This window comes from Anomalospiza imberbis, chromosome 10 (assembly GCF_031753505.1).
Source record: "Anomalospiza imberbis isolate Cuckoo-Finch-1a 21T00152 chromosome 10, ASM3175350v1, whole genome shotgun sequence".
In the NCBI taxonomy this organism is placed as follows: domain Eukaryota; kingdom Metazoa; phylum Chordata; class Aves; order Passeriformes; family Viduidae; genus Anomalospiza; species Anomalospiza imberbis.
In genome coordinates, this window is record NC_089690.1 from 26,315,066 (window position 1) to 26,340,118 (window position 25,053).

The 25,053-nt window shown below is 47.3% G+C and overlaps 1 protein-coding gene across 3 annotated transcripts in view; it reads left to right on the plus strand.

The window, feature by feature from the left end:
• The window catches only part of ARHGEF4 (Rho guanine nucleotide exchange factor 4), a 124,090-nt gene that overhangs the window by 73,847 nt on the left and 25,190 nt on the right, over positions 1-25,053 (plus strand). For 2 of the 3 annotated variants that reach the window (XM_068201373.1, XM_068201374.1), the window contains one exon: positions 1,272-1,411. In XM_068201373.1, the coding sequence (XP_068057474.1) occupies positions 1,272-1,411 (140 nt within the window). Of the gene's footprint in view, positions 1-1,271; positions 1,412-17,622; positions 18,163-25,053 lie in introns of those variants that run through there. The other variant, XM_068201375.1, reaches the window with a different exon arrangement.

A 25,053-nucleotide genomic window follows, 5' to 3' on the forward strand; every position in this document is an offset into this window, starting at 1 on the left:
TGCCCTAGCAGTTGCTGATCCAGATGAATATGTCAGCAAGTTGTTTCTTTCATCACTGTCATTTTTCACAGATTTGAGAACCGAAGGTTCCTGTTCAGTAACCGGTACAGGGATGGGATGAATGACACTACATGCCACTGAAGGGTATTTGCTAATAACTCGAGGAGACTTTAGGAAAAAGATCCTGTCCATGAAACTGATGAAGTGACACTTTCTTTTGTGCAAGGAGTATAAATGCCACATTTTTATTTCTCTCAGGCTTGAGATTTTAGTGTTTGTTGTAGCTGCAGACTGTGCACCCTCCATTATCTGTAGCTTGTTTGGGGCTGTGCTGAGCAGAATGGCCTCCTGTGGTAATAATGGATAATTCTGGAGCAAACACCCTTTTAGGAATCAAAAAGGTTTCTCAAATAAGTGTGTGGGCAAAGAGGAAGGTGAAGGTTTTTCCCAGAGGCTGAGACTTCCTTTGGCCTGGTAGGATTTGGTAAATCATAATCCTCAAGGTATGAAGTGGCAGACATGAGCTGCTTGTTATCTGGTCTAGTTTCCTGTCAACACAGCAAGGTCCTAATAAAATCACATTTGTGCCATCATTGCCCTGTGCCTTTTTTCAGACCTTTTTTTTTTTTTTTACTATTCTTGCTTGGTCTTTTCTTTGCAACATGCAGCAGTTGTCAAAATTTTTTAAATCATATTTTTCAATCTAGAAAAAGACACAATCATTTATAGGGGTAAAACACGAATGGAGAAAAATTCTCTGAAGAACAGGCATGCATGAGGGTGGAATTCTGACCTAAAATTTCCTCGTCTTTTTTTCCTTTATGCTGCATTATGGTGCTCCTTGCCCCAGTGAGCTCCCAACCTGGTTCAGTGCTGCTGAAGCAGCACTGATTTTTTTTTTAAAGTTTTCAGGTTTAAAGTTATTTTTATATTTTAATTTATATTGATAGATAAATGATTTCTTATTGTGTGTTTTACATGGGTAATTATTTTAATATTAGGAGTTAATAATGTAAGTTCTTTCAAATTGTATGGGTTATTTTTGATGTTTGATGGAATAATAGATTATGTTTTGTTTTTGTAAATGAAAAATATTTTGTGGTAATTGAAGAGAAATAGAATTAAATGTAGATGAAATTTTAGAAGTGTTATTATATTAAAAAGATTGGAATTTATATATATAGGGTGACGTGGAGAAATATTTTTTAATTGATTGATTTTTTTTTTTAAATAATGTGCTGTGTGCCAATGTGTGCATTTTGCTGTTGCAGTGATCACTGATGGAGCCCTGGACAAGACAGCCCTGACGGACGATGTGGGGAGCGAGGAGGATCTGTACGAGGACTTCCGCAGCTCCAACCACCGCTACGGCCACCCCGGGGGTGGCGGCGAGCAGCTGGCCATCAACGAGGTGTGTGCTGCTGCCGTCCCTCTCACAGCCCAGCTGCTGGTCCTGGAGCCACAGCCCAACTGCTGGTCCTGGAGCCACAGCCCAGCTGCTGGTTCTGTAATGACAGCCCAGCTGCTGGTTCTGTAATGACAGCCCAGCTGCTGGTCCTGGAGCCACAGCCCAGCTGCTGGTTCTGTAATGACAGCCCAGCTGCTGGTTCTGTAATGACAGCCCAGCTGCTGGTCCTGGAGCCACAGCCCGGCTGCTGGTCCTGGAGCCACAGCCCAGCTGCTGGTTCTGTAATGACAGCCCAGCTGCTGGTCCTGGAGCCACAGTCCAACCGCTGGCTCTGGAGCCACAGCCCAGCTGTTGGTTCTGTAATGACAGCCCAGCTGCTGGCTCTGGAGCCACAGCCCAGCTGCTGGTCCTGGAGCCACAGCCCAGCTGCTGGTTCTGTAATGACAGCCCAGCTGCTGGTTCTGTAATGACAGTCCAGCTGCTGGTCCTGGAGCCACAGCCCAGCTGCTGGTTCTGTAATGACAGCCCAGCTGCTGGTCCTGGAGCTACAGCCCAGCTGCTGGTTCTGTAATGACAGCCCAGCTGCTGGTCCTGGAGCCACAGCCCAGCTGCTGGTTCTGTAATGACAGCCCAGCTGCTGGTTCTGTAATGACAGCCCAGCTGTTGGTTCTGTAATGACAGCCCAGCTGCTGGTTCTGTAATGACAGCCCAGCTGCTGGTTCTGTAATGACAGCCCAGCTGCTGGTTCTGTAATGACAGCCCAGCTGCTGGTTCTGTAATGACAGCCCAGCTGCTGGTTCTGTAATGGCAGTCCAGCTGCTGGTTCTGGAGCCACAGCCCAGCTGCTGGTTCTGTAATGACAGCCCAGCTGCTGGCTCTGGAGCCACAGCCCAGCTGCTGGTTCTGTAATGACAGCCCAGCTGCTGGCTCTGGAGCCACAGCCCAGCTGTTGGTTCTGTAATGACAGCCCAGCTGCTGGCTCTGGAGCCACAGCCCAGCTGCTGGTTCTGTAATGGCAGTCCAGCTGCTGGTTCTGTAATGACAGCCCAGCTGCTGGTTCTGTAATGACAGCCCAGCTGCTGGCTCTGGAGCCACAGCCCAGCTGTTGGTTCTGTAATGACAGCCCAGCTGCTGGCTCTGGAGCCACAGCCCAGCTGCTGGTTCTGTAATGGCAGTCCAGCTGCTGGTTCTGTAATGACAGCCCAGCTGCTGGTTCTGTAATGACAGCCCAGCTGCTGGCTCTGGAGCCACAGCCCAGCTGTTGGTTCTGTAATGACAGCCCAGCTGCTGGCTCTGGAGCCACAGCCACGCTGGTCATGGCACAGCAATGAGGGTTTAAATGTCATTTACTGTGGGCACCGTTTACAGCCAGGTGACAACAGGGGGTGTTGCCTTGTCCCCAAGGCAATGCAGATCCACAGGGCCTCTCCTCTTGGGTGTTTTTGATTGACAAGTTTAAAAACATTAATGAATGAATTTGTTAAAAACATAAATGAACAACTTCAGATTTGCAGTGTGTTGTACTGAAGGCATAAGGGAAATGTTGAAAAAATCTCTTGTCTACCTGTTTCTTTATTCATAGGTAAGAAGGGTGCAAGGTTTAATAAGGTTTGGTCTTTGCTGTTTCTTCCTGTTCCCCAGTATACTCACTCTAGGGATGTGAAAGACCTGTCTGTGGAAATAAATCACACAGACTCCATTTTCTTCATGGTGGGAAAATCCCATTCCTTATTCACATAACTCCTTTTTCTACAGTTTTACAGACCTCATGTGGGACTCCAATTGGTCAGTAGCTTTCTTGCCAATTACTTTATTGCTTAGTAAAAGATATTTTACTTGTCCATCAAATCTCTCTACTCTTAAATTGTTTACATGTTTTCTTCACTGGTTCTCATGGGATAGATTTAATGTTTCTGTAGGTGCTAGTTGTTTTTTACCTAGGAATAAACTGTTGTGTTAAGGAACTGTTCACACCAGGATTGCTTTCACATGGGAATTTGTAAAGTTCTTCACTTAGAAGAAATGACAGGTTAGCTATCCATTTAACAGAGCAGGCCTGATTTTATGAGGCCTTTCTTTTATAATTTTTCTACCTTACTGCAACACTTGTCTTTTTACTCACTGTTTTTAGCTATTTTCTTTTGTAGAGCTGATCCTGATTAAGTTGACATCAGCAGTTTAAAAACATACTACTTGGTTTAAGCAATGCCATGAGCACCACACTAACAGATCTAAGATGTTTTTCCTGAAAAAGCACTATTTTTTATCTTGTGCATTAGAACTGGAATCCTGCTACACATAGAATGCTTTTTCTGTGAGGTGAACTTGAAAGAGTGGAGCATGTTCATCACAAGTGATCTCTTGAACTCCTACACCTTCTTTCTCTCTTTCCACTACTCTGTTACCTATACATGACCTTCCCAAGATGAGAATGCAGGGATGAAAGAAGCATTATGTTTTATTGTGCTAAGCTATAACTGAAACTACGTGGCTCTCAGCGTGTGTGTTTGATACACCCAGTGATGGTGCTTCTGGGGTCTGAAAAAGCTCCTGAAAGCTGCACAGTGAGGATAATAGCTTTTCTTCAAAAACAACAGCAGCAAATGCTCTTCCAGCAGTTCTCCTGCTCCCACTGCTCAGAATCCTCACCTACAGGCCTGGATGCCTGGGCTAAGGAAGGGAGTTGCTTTATTTTCTTTTCCTATTGCTTACATCCAGGGGTTATCAAACCATGGTCAGAGCTTTTTAATTTAAACTCAGCAGTCTTGGTCTGTTGTCACTGGCAAGAAAACATGAGCAGAACATCAGAAAATCTTGAGTTGTGTTCTTCCATGTTTACCTGGTGTGTTTATAAGAGTCCCAGGCACCACAGGGGTCAGTCCCAAAACATGCACTGAGTCTGTGGGAGGAGGATTCTGCTTCCCTCCCACTCAGGTGCTTGCATCAAATAGGATATCCTCTGTCCCTTCCCTTCCCTTCCCTTCCCTTCCCTTCCCTTCCCTTCCCTTCCCTTCCCTTCCCTTCCCTTCCCTTCCCTTCCCTTCCCTTCCCTTCCCTTCCCTTCCCTTCCCTTCCCTTCCCTTCCCTTCCCTTCCCTTCCCTTCCCTTCCCCTTTAGAAGTTTTTAAAATCAGGAAAAAAAATAAACTTGCCAGCAGGTCTGACCATTGTGCATGTGGTGGATGTTTCTTTCTTTATTCATTATTATTGAGAACATTTGCTTTTCTTTCATTTCTTAAAAGTTTGTTTTATTAGTGTAAAATCCCATCACTTGTAATCAGGAAAGCAAATGGATGTGTCCAAAGCAGGTGTAATTTGTATAATCTATGAAGCGTATGTGGGGTTTTGTTGGCCAGTTGACTTGAAAGAAAAAGGATTTTTGGCTTGTTCCCTAGAATATTGCCTGTTCAGGAGCCAACAAAACTGTAAGAACAAACAGTTCATTATTTACTTTGTCAACTGGTTCCTAGCAGTAATTAATCCATCACTTGGTTCCAGTGAGCCTTAGCAAAGCTTCCTGGAACAAGAGATTACAGAAAAGTACAAAATCTCTGCAGTGAAACACTAAATCTGTGAGATTGGAGTTCCAAAGCAGCAGACATCTTAAGTGTTGGAATTGAAATAGCCCAAATAGCTGGTAGCTGGACAGGCTTATCCTCATCTTCCCTGCTGAACCAAAAGGTGGCTATTGATTAGTCCTGAGTGTTTTCCACAGTGCTAGGATTGATGCAGGGTAAAGATTTCAGTGTTCGCTCATTCAGTCACATTTTGTGAGTAGTCTCAGCTTTGTTTTATTGTATTCCAAGTTGCATTTTATTGGTTGTGGATAAGGAAACTATGGTAACCACATTATTCTTAGCCTTCTTGGAAGAAACAGCTTTCAAATAAACAGAGAAGGGTGAAATACATTTTCAAGGCTGTTGGCAGACCAAGTGTTGCATTAAAGAACAAAACACCCAACCACTGAGTTTTAGTTCATTTTGGAACAAGAGAAAATTATTATGAAATAAAAAAGAAACCGTTCATAGAACTAGAATAATTTATTGGCAAGAACACTAGAAGGATCAAAGAAAGCTGGGAAAGTTGTACAGAGCCCACCTAAGAAGATTAGCATGAGAGTGTGTAAGAGCCAAAAAAAAATCAATCAAAAAGTAGTAATAAGGCTTTGGGATGAGAAAAGAGGCAGGGGAAGTAATTTTCTTGGGGCATCTGTTTGACATTCTTTCGAATGCTTTCTTGATGCTCAGGAAAAGAGACTTCTGTGTTTAGATTGTACTTGGTAGAGTTGACTTTGTGTTTGCTCCAGATAAAGACCCTGTCCTTGTATTTTATTGTGTCCAGGGTATCATTGGGTGAAAATGCAGCAAGAGAAAAATCTGTACTACAAATACATTGTGGTTCTGTCCTTCCAGTTCTCCATACATGTTATTTATAAGAAAGGTCCAACTTCAAGCTTCATTAAATGTGTTGCATGCAGTCTGAAGTGGAGAACAGGAGGGATTAGGTGTATAAAAACCTGGCTCTGGAGTGGCCATGGTGATGATAAGCCGTCTAGTTTTCCCCACTAAGTAGTTGGCCTGGATGAGGAAGCTTGGACCTCTTTGCTTGGTAATATCTGAGGTGTCCTGAGGGTTTGTTGTGTCCTGCTGTGGGAAGGGCCCGTGCAGCTCCGTGCTTTGCAAGAAATGCAATTGCAGTTCAGCACGGCCCTTGCAGTCCTCCATGAACAGCACCCTGCCCATCTTGTGAAAGCAAAGTTCTAAGTGTTCAGAAAATAACAGCAAAACTCCCAATTTTTTCCTTATCTCTTATGGCTCTGTGCCTGATAAGTCTGGAATTTGGTATGTGAAAAGGCACAATTCATTGCTTCAGCAGGCCAGGATTTTATCTAAGACACATAGCCACTACTGCCTTGTGTTTTAAAGTGACAGTATCATAGAATCGTACAGATGTTCGAGCTAACCCCTGGTTGTTGACAAGATGCAATTAAGCTAATTGGTTCCATCATATATGTTTCTGATTTAACAAAGTAATTAATCCAGAAAAGTGTTCAAAGTGGCACAAACAATGCATCTGCCACATACCCAGGGCAGCAGACACTGTGGCAGTACTCTCTCCATCTTACTGAGTCTCTCAAACATGACTCCAGTGCTGAGCTCTTTGATCTGTGCTGGGCTCACCCAGTGCTTCTCCCAGACCAGTCAATTTTAAACAAGACAGACTTATGAACTGTTGGGGTTTTTTAAAGAAAAAAAAAAAAAAAAAAACGAAACAGCAAAACCAAATCAAACCCCCAAACTCATAAAATGTTAATACAGATGAAATCAGAACAACTGATTTTTATTTTGTTAAACATGAATAATATCCTTCATAGCCTTTTTCACTTCATTTAACTTTATTCTAATTAATAGAAATCTCTTGTGTACTATATGAGGGAAAATTTCATAAGACAGAAATATTTTAATATAGTGCCACAAATATTGCCATTCCTTTTCTTTAAAAGAGTGCAGAATAGATTGCAAAATCTGTGGTCACAACAGATTTCCAGACTGAAATCAGAATTAGAATTATTGATCATATGGAAGCAATATGTAACATTCTTGTATAATCTGGGAGATCTGTTATCACTTTTGTATCATAATGTGAGTATATTGCTAAAGCAAACAAGCCAGTCAACAAACACTTGACAGCACCCATTGAGTTGTTGGGGGTTTTTTTCCCCTTCTGGATGGCCTAATTCCTGCTTTGGTGTCCCACGTATTCCTGCAGCCAAGGTTGACAGCTGTGCTCCAGAAGCAGCAGATAAGATTTATTTGCAGGATACAGTATAAAGCTCAGTGATGTCAAGGACAAGAAAGAATGCTCCCCTGTGGACATAAATCTTTAGTGGATCTTGGGTTTTGGTCCCAAATGCTCACATAACTTTGTGTGGGGCTTAAATGTGAGTGTTCACAGTATGGAGTCAGTGTAACTTCTTTTACTGTCTGGTGGATTTAGTTTTTAGTTTTCTTGTCTGAAGACTTTGAAGGTTGTTTCAGAGGGCTTTTTGCAATGGATTTAAAGGAAATCACTATATTCAAATGCTCTATGCCAATTATGTCTCATCAAGCATCAGGATCAGTAGCTAAGTGGTCCCAGGGGTTTCCAGAGCCATATTTCTGCCTTCTACCATGGGCAGCTGGGGCTGCTTGAGCCATTTTCTCACATCCTCTTTAGCACTGGGGCTTGGGCATCCCCTGAGCAAGGGATCATCTCTCAGCAGGCTGAAGATGCAGAGAATGTGATGGAAGCCAGTGTAGCTCACTCTGCACTGAGGAAAGGCTGTCTTGTGAGTGAATGTTGGGGTTTTTTGGAAAGATAGGAGAAACAGGATGTGCTTTCACACCTGCAGTCATGCAGTAAGTCCTTATCCATCCAAATGCTTGTTCTCAACCATGGGAGGTGAGGGCAGATAGCTCCCCTACCAGGGTTCTGCAGCATAGACTCCACCAGGAGTTCAATCCACGTAGAAGCATTTCTAGAATTTTTTTTTTCCTGGACCATGCTTTCTCTGAACACCCAAATTAATTGATACACATTAGGAACAAGTAAAAAACCTCCAGGCCTAGCTTGGTTTTTGGGGTAAGAATAATGGGAGCCTTTTAGAGTTCTAACTCCCAAACCAAAACTCTGTGGTGTGACAGTGCTGCAGGTACATTAGGGAATGTACCTCTTTCACCAAGCAGCAACTGACAGAGGACACAATCTCAAGCTGCATCAAGAGAAATAAAGATTGGATATTAGGAAAACATTTTTCACTGAAGGAGTCATAAAGTTCTGGAATGGCCTGCCTGGGCAGGTGGTGGAGTCACCATCCCTGGGTGTGTTTAAAAACAGACTGGATGTGGCACTGGGTGCCAGGGTTTAGTTGATGTGTTGGGGCTGGGTTGGATTTGATGGTCTTGAAGGTCTCTTCCAACCTGGGGATTCTGTGAATTCTGTGAGTGGGTATGGGCTCAGTCTCTCAGGGAATCTAACTCCTCCTTCCAGGAGCCGAGCTGGAGCAGCAGAACAGGAGAGGCAGCCTCTGGCTCTCACGTCTTTGTGGGCACGGGTGTGCCCCCACATGCACACAGACATGTTTGAAGAGTGGGAGGCGCTGCCCAAACTTTCATCCCTGGCTGTAAAACAGAGCTAAATACGTCACTCAGAGGAGATAACTGGAGACAGTGTGGTGGCTTTGGGGTTCTTACAGCAGCCCTGCCAGCTATTACATTGTAAAGACTAACAGCTTCTGTTAACGCTTGTTAATGATCTCTTGTGAGTATTAGGGGACTCCATAAAATGTCTGGGTTTTGTCTGCATTAAATGTGTTCCCAGTTACTGGGGCATGAAGAGGGGCTTGGCTCCACAAATAGTATTCCCTTTGGTGAAAAAATGATCCAAGAATGTTTTAACTCCTGAAGTAACTTGTGCTCAAAGACTGCCTGTATTTTATCCATCGCGTCCATGGGTTCCTAGAGCTCTGTCTGGTGCTCCCCACTGCTTAAGGACAACATCATCTGTTTACAAGAAGTCTCTTTCTCCTGAAGATAAATGCTTTGGCATCCCATGAAAAGGGCTCCTTTAACCTGTAGGAGTGGCACTGTGTCCTGTAGGGGTAAGGGCTGTATTGCAGAAGGTCTTGGCTTCCTGCCTGCCACTTTTAGCTCCTGAGGGCCATTTACCACAGTGCCACTGAGATCTTCAGGTCCTCCCATGGGGCAAGGCAGGCTCTAACCCCTCAAGGTCCTCGTGGTACTACCTGCTAAGAGCTCTCACCTGCAGCTAATCAGAGTCTGTGCCATGAAGTGAAGGAAATGTGCAGGTGAAGGGGAGTGATTTCACCATCCATGTGTAAAGTGGAAACCTTTCAAACCTGCCTTCTCTCTGATACAAAGAAGGAATTTACCCTGTCCTCAGGAGCTCCCTGATTGGCTTTCAGGGCTCTTGACCCTCCAGTGCTGTTTTATGGGAGGAACAGCATTAGAAGCACTGTGGTATTTGCAGCCCTACAAAGATTTTAGTTCAGAAGTGTAATAAACTGCTGTTACCACTGCTTGAAATGGGAGCCTGACAGTATGCAAAGACAAGTCTGTTTTGCAGAATCTTGGGGTTGCAATTTGCTCTGCCAATGTCTTTATTTTAAAAATAGGTTTGGGGCTGTCCATACCCCAGTTTGCCAGTTCAAGAAACACCTGGGACAGTGCAATAACCTCGTGAATATTGGAGTACAAAGATTTGCTGAGAGCAGGGGATAAAGAAGGAATGTGAGAGAGTAGGAATGCTGGTAGTGTAGAATTTATTGCAGAGGTTATTCCAGGCTTAAGTGTTTGCATGGAGACAGGGAAGTGAATATCTCTCATTTTATACCATACTTGTCTCAGGTTCCTCTCAGCATGGTTGTGATATCAGAACATTTCTTGGATTTGTTCTCTTCTCCAAATCCTGATTTGGAGCAGCTTTTCTCTGCAAAGAATTTTCCTAATTCTCTGAAGACAATTGATCCCAGTGGTGGAAAAATGAAATCCCTCCCGACTCTTTTGCCCCTTCAAAGAGCACTGTTAATCCCTCAAGAGATCTTTCTCATCAAGTAGGGGACCAAGGCCCCCTGTCCTACATTTGGTAAGTTGGGGGCTGAGTTAGCAAAAAGTCTGGCCATGGTTTAACAGAGTGAAGGCACTGCCATATTCCTTGCAGTTTTATTTTCCCACTCTGGAGAAAGCAGAAAGATCAACACAAATAACCAAGTGGCAGCCCTCCTCTCTCCTCGTGGGAAGGCTCCCCCTCCCTCTGGGGCACTTGGGGCCAGCCCTCCTCGGTGGCCTGGGAGAGCCAGGTCACTCAGCCCCTGCTTGCAGCAAAATGAGGAAATGTTCCTGCAGTGAGCCCGTTGCTCCCAGCGGGAAGGTTCCACGGGCAGGGAACAGAGCAGCCTTTGTCCCCAGCAGTGGGGCTGTCCCACACACCTCCTGTGCCACCGGCGGCTCAGGCCGTCCCCAGGCCTCAGGGGACGTCGAGCTCAGCTTCTTCCTTCAAGTTTTGGATTACGGGGAACAGTGACCTAGAAAGGTGTTGTGGGGGTTGTGTTTTTCAGGTCTCCTTCTAGGTGATGTTATCTGTGATCTCCAGAGAAGATCCTGTTTCTGGCTGTTCCACTGGCAAGTCTTCGTGTCAACAAGTTTTATGAAATGAAGGCAGGGTGTGTGAGCTATCCAGTACAGACTCATGAGCTATCCACTACAGACTCAATGTCCTGTTTTTTTCCATATTCCTCTGCCCCTAATGGATGCTTTGCTAGTAAAGCAGAGGGACACCTTGTTCATTTACTGCTGGGGCTTGATAACCCATACTCACCTTTCTGATTATCTTAACAACCACTTACCAGGTTTGCTTCTGAGCTGTGTTTTAGATTCTTACTAATTTTTGTGGCAGCTTTTGGAGAACAGCCCATCAAGGTTTGATCTTCAGGGTGTATTGTTCTGCTGCATTTTTTCAGCCTTCCAGCTAAAACAGAGGTACCAGGGGAAACATCACCTCAGAAGGCTGCTTTGACCAATTAAAATTTCTGCCTTGCTTTTTTGTCATGTAGGACATAGGAATGCCTAGCCTGATTCTTATACACAGCTTATGTATGTCTTTTATCCTCTTATGGCTTTTTTCATTCTCATGGAACTTGTTCTCATCTATGGAGCTTATTCTTCTCTCCAGCCCTCCTGTGACTCCTTTAGTTACATCAGCAGGCAATGAAGGAGGACTCCCAAATTAGCAATACTACAGACCATCCTGGAAGAACTTTAGTGACCTGTCACTTGAAAACAGTTTTTCTGGTTTTGAACTTTAGAGATCTGTCACTTGAAAGCAGTTTTCCTGTTTTCTGCCACCTCAAGACTGGTATATTCTGTAAGAGATGAGGATGCTGAGCAGTAAGAGAAGGGCCAGAAAACTGCTCTGCAACTAAATGCATTATTTTAAAGGTGGCAGGTAAAGGAATGCTATACTTGTAATTTTATAATGTGTGGGCTCAACAGAATATCTGAGAAAGCCCAAAACTACGTTGGTTTCTTGTAAACCCCTGTACAGCCAGAAAGAAGGGGGACTAGTGGTTTAGAAACAACCAGAAAAATAAAGCTTGGCCTTGTTCCCCTTTCCAGCCACCTCTTGTAGAATCTCTTGCAGGAATCCTGTTAACGTTTTTCCAGGTTTGTACATAGGCATCTTCTTCTGCTCCATGTTCCCATATTCACCTTGTCACTCACCTTGTACTCATCCCCTTGTATCCCCTTCTCATCCACTTCATCTGTTTCACTGGCTGCATGCAGCTTCCTCTGACCTCACCTGCTTCAGGTCCCACAACTCTGCCTGTGCCTGTTTCCTCTCTTCTTTCCTTGACTTTTCTAGGAGTATTTCTCTGACTGTTTTCCCCTTATTTCTCTGTTCCAGCCCACACAGTGCCCAAATGACCATTCCTTGTCATTCTGTGTTTTTTGTGGCTGTCAAATTTTCAGCTCAAAAATAAGATACCAGAAAATTCAAAAGCATTCAAGTAATTTCAGGAGCCCAAACACCTCCTCTCTCAGTCACTAGGGATGCCATTGCCAGCATGTCTGTTCCTCAGCCCTGTAACAAGAGTGGTGTGGTCATTTTCTATTCGGACCCCTTTCTAGATACTGCCTTCAGGCTCTTAATCTTGCTGGTCTCCAAGATGCAGCATTTCCTTTCTTTCCATCTGCCTTATTACAAACCCCATTCAGCCTGTGTTTATTTCAGAGCATCATTATTACAACATCCTTTGTTCTGTGTCCAATTTGTACTGAAAATATCCACTTCCTAGGCCACTGCATGGGCTGTGCCAGCCTGTATTTGCTTCTCGCTGTTTGTTCCTTGCTTTGCCACATCTATCCTAACATGCTTGGTTTTGTTTCCCAGGCTGTTGCAGTCTGTATCCCTCTCCCGCCACCCCCAAATCCCCAAATCATGCTCAGCTCCAGCCCAGCCCACTCCTCAGCTCCCAGGGTGCGTGGGATGTGTCGTGTCAGCATGTGCCTCATGGCACCAACACCTTCCCTTGGCACTGGAGCTCCAGGTCATGCTGGTAATTCCCAGATGCTTCAAACACGTGAACAGTTGCTGTTGCTACTCTTGAAAATAAAACTCACTTTAGGAGAATTCGGAAGATTTTTCTAGATTTAGTAATGTCTGAAAGCAAAAGACTGGTTGCTAAGCAGATTGTCTCTTTTTCTTTTCTTTTTTTTTTTAATGTTTAATTACTTGTAGTCAGGGTTGTCCAGTCTGAATGGCTGCTTTTCTTGCATGAAAATGCTCAGGCCCATTTTCTTTCCATTCAGAGTTATCTCATGAGTCGTGGTACTCGAGCACAAGAACAGCTTGTAAAGTTTTGGCAGCACTGCATGAGGAATCTGCCCAGGGAAGTACTGGCTGTAAAAGCTGAGTGGGCTTAAACCATGCAGAGCTAGAGAAGGATGCAGTGGGAGGAACTGTGCTCTAGTAACACAGTGTTACACACTGTAAAAATTCAAAGCAAACTCTGACAGACTGTTTTCCATTTCAGAAGTACATGATCATATGCAGCTGAAAAAGCTATACTTATTCTGATGTTTTCTGGCCGTGGCTCAAAAGGAATGCTGTCCTTTTGAGAGGTGTTATCTGCAGTGTTACTGACAGTTAACTCAATGCATAGCAGGGTTGAGAGTTGCTTAGTGTGGATGCTGATAAAAGTGTAATTGTGGGAGTTAAGGAAACGTGGTTTCCTTGGAATGATTTGCAGGTACAAATGCTTGCCCCTCTCTCACTTTAATTGTCAGCCTTTTCAGCTGCTGAGCTGTCATCCACCGAACATCCACTCATCCTGGATTCTTTTTTAAAAGATGCATTTAAAATGGTTCATCACACCAGTGTTATAGATAGAAGTATTTTTATCACCCAGTTAAAAAAATAAAAATCAACAGATGCTTCTTCCTTAAGAAGTTCTTCAACAGCTCTGTATAATGGAAAGGGCAGTAATAATTAGGTGATTTTTATGTCAAAGAGAAGTTGAAGGGGGAAAAAAAATCCAGTCATGTGGACCCAGGTGAATCTGGCTGTTGCAACATCAGATGTTTCTGGGTGTGCTGAACGTGTTCTCTTCCTCTGCAGTTTTATGTCCAGCATTCCAACAGCCAGTGATGCCACCCAGAGGGACAGGGAATTCACATTTCTGTCTGTGCCTTCAGTGGTTCAATGAGAGAGAGGAAAGCTGCCTCAGAAGGTATCCTCTGTAGCAATACCTTAGGGAAACTTGTAAAGGAGTTCACATTTGCTGTGATTTGCATGCACAGAACCAGCAAACCCTGGAGCTGCCTGCCTGGTGTGTCCATGAGCTCTGCCCTGAGCAGGCAGCTGTGGCAGCTGTCTGTGTGTCAGCTGGGCCCAATCCAGCCTCAGATCTAGCACTTCTGTCTTTGTTAATATTTAGATAATCTCCTTTTCACCTTGTTGGAGGGAGAGTGTTGATAAATGAACCAGTAAGAGCTCTTTTTCTGTCTATGGATATTCAGAGCATGGTTTATTAGTGCCTACAATACTAATGTATCCTTGCCTTTAAGAGGACTTGAATTGTGTTGTTTCTGGTACTTGTAGCAAGCACATTCCTATTTGTGATGAGCCAAGAATAAGAAGTCCTGGAAATGTGCTCCAGCATGGTATGCAGTGTTCCACTTGGAGCTTTACTTTCCAAGTCTGCTCAGCAGGAGAGAGGTGCTGAAGGTGGGGCTGGTCCCCCACAGCACGACGCTTGGTGGCCTTGCTGTGGGACACGAGCTCTTTGCTTTCCCAGCGAGATGGATCCAGCTTCACTGCTTGTCTGCTCAGTTATTTATCCCTGTTCTACTGGCACACCTATGCTGCTCATTACAGTTCTTATTTCTTCACATTTATGTGTGTGTGCCTTTCAGTTCCCAGTTCATCTGTTGCAGTATTGAAACACCCTTTTCACTGGTAGACAGTGGGTTTGTCTGTGTACTCCTGGCCTCCTAAAAATCACACCTAAAGCAGTCTTCAAAAGCTTAGGCTTCATGGGCTGCATGGTGATAGGTAAGGACTGGGCAATATTTAGTATCATTTTGATGAAAAATGAAGGCATGTCTTTTGTTTTCTGTTTTATCTAGTATTAGACTGGGGGGTTCTTGAATAGCTCATTCCCTGAAGCCTTGGTCACTGAGCATCTTCTGGGACTGCAGCAGGGCTTTGTGTGTGCCCTGGCCTTTGAGGCTGGCATGTGCTCACTTCTTTCTCTGTTTGAGTGGCAGCATTATTCCCATGTTGCAGTCCTGGCTGAGGACGGTTCTTAGAAGAAGGAGTCAAAGGAAACTATTACAATTGCAAATTAGATTCCAGTGGAGATTGTGCAACAATTATTTGAAATATGCTCCCTCAGTGATAGTTATACAAAGTGAGCCCTGCTGTATTACAAGCCACGAGGTAAAACTTCCAGCAAACACTTGGAGTTACCATGGAAGTGACTACCCCATGCAGTCTCTGCCCCAGACCTTGTGAGGGGATTCACTGTGTGTGGGGAAACAAAAGCCAGGTCACAGCTAGGGTCACTCTGCAGCTTTTGTCCTTGTCCAGTTTCTCTTCACTGAGGGGCCAGAAGGGCGAATGCCACTTAATATTAATTGTGCATTGCCCCAAGGTGTACATGAGGCAAATATGTTATTTGTGCCCAGGCAATGCAGTGCATGGGGGCACTTGGCTCTGCACATCAGAAGAGCAAAGGAACATAGCTGGGGCTTGGGCTGTTTCTTAGGCACCACAGAGTTAGATGAAAATGTACCTTCCACTACAATTTTGTACCTTTTTTTCCCCCCTGCAATTTCTTTTTGCCATCAGTTTTCCCTGGATTTCTTTTTCCAGGGGGCTCAGAGCAGTGTCCAAGAAGTGAACTGCCTTCCCCTTTCAGATGTCTTCAGACAGATATTCTGTGCTTTCAACTCCAAATGTTTTAGCATGTTCATAAGTGACAAAGCTTCCGGGAGACTATTGGAGAATTATGTCATGGATTTTAGAAACTACCCCACTGCTGGTACACTGCAGTACCAACAGTGTAGCTCTGCCAGCCTTGTTGAATCACTGGGGTTTGTCCCTTTCTTTTCAGTGTAACTATGTGCTACAGAAGATAGTAGTTGCTGTGCAGGTTTCAGAGAAGTGGGTGTGATCATGCTCTCCATTCACCATAATTAGCTTCTCCTGAAGATCTACATCCCACCCAAACCCTGCTTGGTGACTAATGTCCAAACTCAATCAGGCATAAGAAACCTTCAAAGCCAGACAAGATTTGCAGAAAGCCCAGGAGTTGAACAATGCAATGGTGCGAGTCCACTGTGGACTTGAAGAACTTTCAGTAAATTGAAGTCTGCAAGCTTTGAAGTGTTCTGCTGTGGTGCACATGGCAGGGAGAAATAGTTTTTTAAAGGTTAACAGCTTTAAAGCTAGTTGTCAGTCATTGTAGGCCAAAAACTCAAGCACAGTGAGCTTGGGCAGCCTGTGGATCCCAGCAGCTTGTTCTGTGGGGTTTTCCTACAGGTTTCGAAGTTGCATTGAGAGCACAAGACCTCATCCTACACATCATTCTTATTGTTCTACACTTAGGCTAAAGACAAGGAGTTTTGCAGGGTCTTTGTGTTCAGAAACAAGAAACTGAAATAATTATTGATTTGATTTTATTATGATTAAGAAAGACAGCTGTCTTAAACATTGCAGAAGCACAAGGAGACAATGGACGTTTTGACTGCCCTTTCTGTATGGCCCCTGCTGAGAGGTTGGTGCAATTTGGGGAAAAAACCTCACAAATTAAAGGAAAGTACCAGTACCCGTAACTCTTAAGCCTTTCCCCATTTAAATATCCTGCCTGCTGTTTTCCAGGACCTGTACAGATCCCCAAGAAACATTATAGGCATTGACGTGCTAACACCTGAAAAAACCCCAGCTTTTTTGTTAGTTTGTTTCTCAGTTGTGAGAGAAGCTGAGAGTGTTCCATTTGTACCCAGATCATGTGGCTGCTCCCCCATGGTCCTTCCCCGAGATGGAGGCTACCAGAGGTGTTTAGCAGTTGGGGTGTTTAAGGGGGACAACCTTGTGTTCTGGTTCCTGCTCCTAGGAACGTGTGTGGCCGTGTTGGAAACGCCTGTGTAAAGTGCAGTGTCATCCTCTTGGCTAACTCCATCCTCCATCAGCTCTAGTCTCACCCAGCTCGAAATGCAAGGTCTGGATCGAGCCCATTTCGGTATCAGGATTGCTGGGTTTGTATCCCTCAGACTCATGAGGGGGAATGTGTGGCGTAAGTGAGAACTGGAAGATGTGAAGCTGCCTCCTGTCAATGAAGGATGCGAATACTGAGTCTGAGTCCTCCTCCTCCTCTCCTGGGAAGTGATTGCTGCTGGCTGTGGAGTAAAAGGTGGGCTCTGCTTTGCTGGCTAGAGGAGACAAAAGGGCTGCAGTGGAAAAGCCTGTGCTGGGTGTTCTCCATGATCTATCCCTAATCCTTCCAAGGAAGAGTGCCTTTTCCCTCTGTTCCTGACCCAGCACGGGTGGGAGATGTGTTTAACTGGGGAATCCATGAGTGTACCTGAGGCAGGGCAGCTTGGTGCTCGGTGAACTCTGCAGTCCAGCAGCAAAAGTTAAGTCCATAAAAGCACGTTTAGAGCTCTGCAGAGCTGAATAGAGGTTTTCCGATTGCAGAGATACGGAGATTTGCAGTGACTCAGGCCCACGGAGACGTTGGCAGAGGGAGCCAAGTCCTTTAGACTTTCTGGCTCCAGGATGCTGCCAGGAAGCGAACGGCAGAACCCAGCAGGAGCTGCTTCTGCTGGCTCCCAGGCGGAGGCAGGGCTGTATCGCCCGTCCCTCTGCCAACACCCCGACCTGTTGCTCGCTCAGGTGTGCGGGAAGCCGCCCGTGCCCTGGCCTGTGCAGAGCAGGGCACTGGCCTTCTGGGCAGGACTCGCCTCCATTGCTGGCACTCTTATTGCGGGTGAAGGATTTAGAAAAGCAGCCGCCTAATCCCGCGCTGACCCTCCTTAAGAGGCTCCGCACACCCCGGGCGGCGCTCCGGTTGCTAAGGCCCGGTGTATCCTGGAGACGGAGCGCAGCAAATCGCGGCGCCGCTCTCTGGGAAGCCGACATCGCCGCCGGATTGCGGAGCTCCGCCACGCTCCGCCACAAAGAACCCGATGTCCTCCTCCTGCCGGAGCGATGGCGATGGCTCCCTGGGCACAGAAGACGCGGAACCCCGGGGATCTGCTGACAAGCTCGCCCTGAGCTGAGGGGGCGTTTGGCACACGTGCTGCGGCTCTGCCGAACCTTTAGGCTTCTGCTTTTGCGAGCTGCAAACAGCTTTTGTTCACAGCCCTCTGCCCCATCCTGCCCTGGCAGGCACTTAGGCTTTTTCATTCCTTTTTTTTTTTTTTTTTTTTTTTTTTTCTTTCTTTCTTTCTTCTCCTGGGGGCTGAAGCCATGGCAAAGGTCCCCGACAGAAGCAGGCACAAATGGAGTGCGCTTCACACTTTCCTCCGCTGCAACATGAACCCGGAGACCCAGCGGATAGTGGTATTTGTCATCCTGCTCTTCCTCATCATCGTCAACGTGGTGCTGATGTTTCTTTTGGCATTTCACTGAAGGAGGACTGCCGGTAGTGGTGTGGTGCATGGGGCTTTCCAGGACTGGGCAACAAATCAGCAGGTCAGCTTGTCGTTGTCTGCCTCTGGTCTGCTTGTCTGCTGTTACAGTGACTGTGTGTCTCAGAGTATTGCTCCCGTGTTTTTTAATCGTCAGCTCCTTCCCCACCGTGCTCCCCTCACTCTCCTCCTGTCATCACTCGTGCCTTGTGCTTTGGATCTCAGGTAAACAAGAGAAAGGGAGAGAGGTAACGGAGCCAACCTGCTCGATCGTAACCGCTCTCCGTGGCACTAATCAGCCTTGATTCCTAGCCATGACGATTCCGTGCCTGTACGTAGCACTTCCCAGTCCTGGAGAAGCCCAAGTGGTGCTGCTTTGTTTGCAGAGGGACAGACATCCTGTAAAGAGCCCTTACCCAAGGACCAGCTACATGTAAACACCTGCTGTAAAAGCTGAAGCCTGTAACGCCTCCGCTGCTCTGTCACTATGAGCATTGTGCTGTGCTGTGGCATGAGTAATGCCCAATTAGCCAAAGAGATTGATTAATAGAGTCCATCAGGAATTCAGGCTGAATAAACGCTGCAGCGGTGTGGAAGAAGGGTTTTGTTGGCTTTAATCCCATTTCCTTTATGATACCTCAGTGCTTATCAGCGGTATGTATCAAAATGGCTGGCACAGGCACGGCGCAGGACACTGACTGCAGGCCACTGGTTCCTGATGGGCTGGGGCAGCCGTGCCCAGCGGGGCAGCAGCTCCAGGAGTGCTGCTGTGGAAGGGTGGGAGGAAAGGGCAGCGAGGCAGCCTGCCCCATGCAGGCCTGCTCACCTCCGTGATGTTAGCAGCAGCCCTGCACATCGCAGCACTTCCACACTTGGCATTGGCACCCCAGTGGAGCAGCCCTCAACTGGATGGCATTGGAGGAGACCCATCCCTGGAGGAAGACAGACTGGAAAGGAAGGCATGGTGCACTGTTCCTAATGACATTCTTGCTTTTGTGCAGAAGACTGCAAAAGATGCAAGCCCTTAAAATTCAGCAGGATCCTTCATTTTGTGTGTTAGGTAATCTGCAAGTTAAGTACAGTTTTCACAAGGGCAGTGTGTTTGCTGACACTAATGGTTGAGGCTACTGCAGCTATTTCAGACCTGAATATTTATGGTTCCTGGAGTCTGACCTGGTGTTGAGAAAGGCTGGATGGTGGTGTTGTCTCTGTCATCATGAGTGATGATGTACTCTGTATCAGTTATTTATGTGATTGTGTAATACATTAGTGTCGTACAAAACCACGTCACTTTAGCATGCAAAGCATGGAATTTGTACATGTGGAGCTCCTTTCTGTTACAGCTGAGGTGCAGAACATCTTTTCCCTGAGAGAGGACTCTCTTTTGCAGTTCTGGGTGTGGGGCAGCAGCAGGCCCCAGCCCCCTACAATTCTCTGGGAATCTCTTATGCAGATGAACAGTTCCAAATTATTAAAAATCTCAAACTAGGCTATAAATTCTATTATCTAGCCATTGTGATAACAGCCACCAAAACCATCCAGTCTATGTCATTTTCTGAAGTTACTATTAAAAAAACCAAAAGCTAACTACAGCTCACAATTTGGCTTTCAAACAAATCTCTTTTCTCTTGCCTCTAAACTTTACTGAGGTCTTAGTTTCAGCTGGAATCAGAGCTGAATGACATAAGGTGGAAAAATGATTGTTTCTTGGAAAGGCCAAGTGAGTGATGGGAATGTATGCCTCAGTCTTCAAATGGCACATGAGGGACCAAAGTATGGCTTTGGGCTCAGAGGTGTCAGTGACAGAAAGCCTTTGGCCGCTGCTTATGGGGGCAAATCTTGTACAAGGTTTGAGCAGGTTCTGAAAGTGCTTGAGGTTCCGAAGCTCCCACCCCTTGTCAGTGGGAGCAGTGAGAGGCCTCAGCATCGTGGCAGCCCCTGCACCGAGTTTGGACTGCCAGTTATTGCTGTCATGCCTGCTCTGTATCTTGAAATAACTGCAAAAACCTTGATGTTAGATGAGAAGAGCAGTTATTCACAGGGCCTGCATGCACGTGTAGCTCTGAAGAGGAGCTGGAGATGGGCTCCATTCATAATCCCAGGGTTTGGCTCAGCGTATGGGAGCCGTGTGGGGCAGCTGGGAAGCTGAGCACATGTGTCTGCCAGCCTAGGCTGAGCCTGGATTCACAAGTGACTCATGCTCTTGTTCAGCTTGGTGCCATGTCCCTTGAAATGTTCCTTGGGTGCCTTTTGTCACTGAACTGGAGACTGTAGCTTCCTGTTCCACTCTGCCTAGGAAGGGACATCAGGGAATTTTTCCAGGAACTTCTTTTTATTAAGTGTCCTGTAAAATTGGTTAGCATGGAGCTGGTCATGTGGTGATAGAGCAACTCACCCTCTGCTACTGCTGCATGTTCACTTTGGGGATGCCTTATTCCTGCTCCTTGCTGGAGGGCTCTGCTAGGTTGGGAATATCAAACCTGGGAAGGCCTAGGAATGCTGTGAGTTTGGGCAGTTGGTGCCTCTGGGGTGCAGAGCTGCTGTGCTGCTTCCTGCAGGAAACATTGCAGTTGCTGATGGAAAGTGCCCAAGCTTTCCCCAGCAGGAGAAGACCTGCTCGCTGCTAGAGAACTAAAGGGAAGATTTGTTTCTTTCAAGGGCTCTGGGGAGTGCAGGACAGTGAGGAAGAAAAGTATGTTATAGGAAAGGGTAATGTGCCCTCTGGTGAAATTGCCTTTCCCTTCTCTGCTTAGGGCAATTTGCATTACTCCTGCTTAGGACAATTTTGTACCAGAACAGTTGGGAGAAAAAAAAAAAAATTAGAACTGTTCTTGCATTTTAAAATTCTGGTAAGAAAAATATAAAGATTACAGAGAACCCTTTGGAAATATGTGTTCCAATGCTGCCTGGCACAGATGTTAGCTTGGGTTGCTATGAGCCTGGGAACACTTTTCCACCTAATGTCTGGTGAAATTTAATTTCTTATTTCCAGTGCTTGTCTAGATTCTCAATACCTAACTAATGCTGAAGTATCTGTGTCAAGTTTTGTTATGGGGACATCAGTGTTTTCCTCTTTGCTCAGCTTCCCCTATAGCTGTATACATTCAGCTGGAAGCTGCAGTTGACCAGTGTTAATCAATCTATCAGTCTGGTGTTAGTTGTGACTCATTCAGTCCTGCCTCCCATCTTGGCTGAAGAAGCTGCAATGGCCAATAAAGCCCAGGAAAAATAGAGCTGGTGAAGGATCCCTGAATTGTGCGCAGAAGCTGTAGATGGTGATAGAAGGACTGGGGAAGGAGAGCTCTAGGGGGGGAAGAGGCTCTGACATTTCTGGTGGGTTTTCTAGTTTGCTCTCAATGCACTTACTTGCCAGGAGAGCTGGGTGCTCTGAAGAAGGGCTGGGATTGCCTTCCCTGCTGTCACCTGAACACCAGGCCCTGCCCTGGCACTGGTGCCACAGACCCAGGGGGCAGCTGAAGAGCCCTGTGCCCCTTGCTCCCTGGTGCCCATGGCTCCCTGTGCCCCCTGCTCTCTGTGCCCCCTGCTCCCTGTGCCCATGGCTCCCTGTGCCCCCTGCTCTCTGTGCCCCCTGCTCCCTGTGCCCATGGCTCCCTGTGTCCCCTGCTCCCTGTGCCCATGCTCCCTGTGCCCATGGCTCCCTGTGCCCCCTGCTCCCTGTGCCCATGGCTCCCTGTGCCCATGGCTCCCTGTGCCCATGGCTCCCTGTGCCCCCTGCTCCCTGTGCCCATGGCTCCCTGTGCCCATGGCTCCCTGTGCCCCCTGCTCCCTGGTGCCCATGGCTCCCTGTGCCCCATGCTCCCTGTGCCCATGCTCCCTGTGCCCCCTGCTCCCTGTGCCCCCTGCTCCCTGTGCCCATGGCTCCCTGTGCCCATGGCTCCCTGTGCCCATGGCTCCCTGTGCCCCCTGCTCCCTGTGCCCATGGCTCCCTGTGCCCCCTGCTCCCTGTGCCCCCTGCTCCCTGTGCCCATGGCTCCCTGTGCCCCCTGCTCCCTGTGCCCATGGCTCCCTGTGCCCCCTGCTCTCTGTGCCCATGCTCCCTGTGCCCATGGCTCCCTGTGCCCCCTGCTCCCTGTGCCCATGGCTCCCTGTGCCCATGGCTCCCTGTGCCCCCTGCTCCCTGTGCCCATGCTCCCTGTGCCCCCTGCTCCCTGGTGCCCATGGCTCCCTGTGCCCATGCTCCCTGTGCCCATGGCTCCCTGTGCCCATGGCTCCCTGTGCCCATGCTCCCTGTGCCCATGGCTCCCTGTGCCCCCTGCTCCCTGTGCCCATGGCTCCCTGTGCCCATGGCTCCCTGTGCCCATGCTCCCTGTGCCCCCTGCTCCCTGTGCCCATGCTCCCTGTGCCCCCTGCTCCCTGTGCCCCCTGCTCTCTGTGCCCCCTGCTCCCTGTGCCCATGGCTCCCTGTGCCCCCTGCTCTCTGTGCCCCCTGCTCCCTGTGCCCATGGCTCCCTGTGCCCATGGCTCCCTGTGCCCCCTGCTCCCTGTGCCCATGGCTCCCTGTGCCCCCTGCTCCCTGTGCCCATGGCTCCCTGGTGCCCATGGCTCCCTGTGCCCCCTGCTCCCTGTGCCCATGGCTCCCTGGTGCCCATGGCTCCCCGATCCTGCTGTGGAGCAGGGGATGGCAGCCAGGCCCTTGTGTGGCCACTGGACATCTCCTTCTCCTCCTTCTCCTCCTTCTCCTCCTTCTCCTCCTTCTCCTCCTTCTCCTCCTCCCTGGGTGCAGAGTGAGGCTGCGCCTGCACTCTTCCCATGCCCTGTGGTGCTCTGTGAGACAGGGACAGGTATGAGTTGTGAGTCCTGCAGGGACAGAGACAGGGACGTGCTGAACCCTGCAGGGACAGGGACTTGCTGTGCCCCCTGCATGGGACAAATCCACCAGAACATTTAACAGGTGAGAGCTCTGCTACTGCTCTGCTTTGAACCTTGTGAGAGCAAAGAGCATCTGTGAATAGGAGCGAGACCAAGACATCATTTCCAAAGGGAGATCTGGGCTTTAGATTATATCTTTGCTTAATTTGTTCTCCCAGGCTAAATTCATTTCTGTGGTGATATGTGATATCTGTTGTCTTTGTGATTTATTCTTGGAATCCAAGGCATGAGCTGGCCAGATAAGAAACACAGTAAGCACATAGGATGATACCATCAACAATTACTTTTAATTACTCCTTCCAGTGTTTTGATTTAAAATAAAGAATTAACACACAACAAAATAAGCCACATTACAGAGGTTAAAGAAAGATTTCTAGAGGGAGAGTACTTATTGATGCTGTGTCACTGGCCTTGTTAACTACAGAGTGTACTGCAAACTGGAATAAAATTATGTCTTATATGAATCTTTGTATGTGTTCTTTGGCCAGGATTACTCCAGGCATGACTCTTGGTGTCACATACAGTGCATCCAGTCTGTGTCTGCATTTGGCAGTGGCATAATTGGAACTCAAAGAGGTGGTGTGGACCTGTCTTACACCACAGTGGCTTTCCCTGTCCTGTGGTGTGCATGCAAGCTTTCTGCATTTGTGTTGATAAGTGTGATAGCTTGCCTGTGTTGGAGGTGCTAAAAGAAAAATGTCTCCCAAAGTACCAAGAGGGTGTTGGTCAGCCTTTCAGCAGAGGAGTCAGCCAGGTGTGAAGGACCACAGAGAGGGAAATTGGGGAGTTTGGTCTCCCTTGCCAGACCCCTCTGGATCGAAGGGCTGGTACTGGGCTCTGGTCCCACCCATCCTGCTGCAGCACAGAGGTCCTGTCCTGTCTTCCCCCTCTCCCTTCCTGGAGAGAAACCCTAGCACAGCTCCTTCCAGCGTGCTTCCCCCTCCAGAGAGCACCAGTTTCACACTGGACACCTGCATCTCTGCTGTCCCTTGGAGGCAGATCAGATAGATCCCCCCCAGCTGGGGCAACAAGGGCTGCCTTCAGCTCCCTCTGTCCTTCCTGCAGCCCCTCCTGCCCAGAGCTGGGCAAAGCCAAGGGCATGGAGCAAACAGCACAGGGCCCACACCTGAAAACCTTGTCTTTGTCCAGTGCTGTGTCTGTTTGGTATATCATCTCAGGAATGGGATCAGTTGCTGTCTCCTGCTAGGCTGGGCTGGTTTGTAGTGGCCACTGTGCAGGGGCAGTACCTGAGAGTTCTTTGTGGTGCTACAGCTCCAAGCAGCACAGGTACAGCAGGGCTCCACTGCTTGTGCTTGTTCTCAACCATGATCTGGTCCCTTCCTGGCATGTTGATTATCTGCAGTGATGTGGAAAATGTTATATGGAAATAAAAATACTGGGTATAGGCATTGGGTGAATCCAAGCAGCTACACCGGCATCTCTCAGCAGCAGCCCAACTCAGCTTTCCTCACTTCACCAGATGAAATGGTTCCAGCAGGAGATTAGGGAAAGACAGGCTGCTAAGGAGTCATGGCTTGGTATTTTTAGCATCCCAGTTCACACCTGTAGTGCCCAGGAGCCAGCACTCATTATAATAAGCATAATCTAATTACGAAGTGAGAAGATCTGCCCTGGATGCCAAGAGAGGAGTGCTGGCAATGGCAGGAGCCCATCGCTGCCTGCCCTACCAGAACATGCTCAGCTGAAACTCAGCTGCCTCTGCAAAACCACTTTGTCCTGCTGGAAAGCTGTGGCCAGGATTACTCCAGGCATGACTCTTGGTGCCAGGGCTGTGCAGGGAGTCAGGGGGACAGGAATGAGCACTGGTGCACAACAGGAGGGGTGGGATTTCCTACCTGGACCAAAAGTGTGTCCTGCAGGAGGAGCAGCAGCTGCTTTGGTCTCCTGTAGTTAGAGGACTTGTTTGCAATGTGGTCTTGGAAACAGGAGTGTGGTTCTGGTTCGAGGCCTTAGCTTTGTGTAGGCCATTGAATCTCCTCATCCAGATGATGTGGATGTGAGACAAATGAAGAAAATGGATATATTCAAAAGCAGAATAGTACAG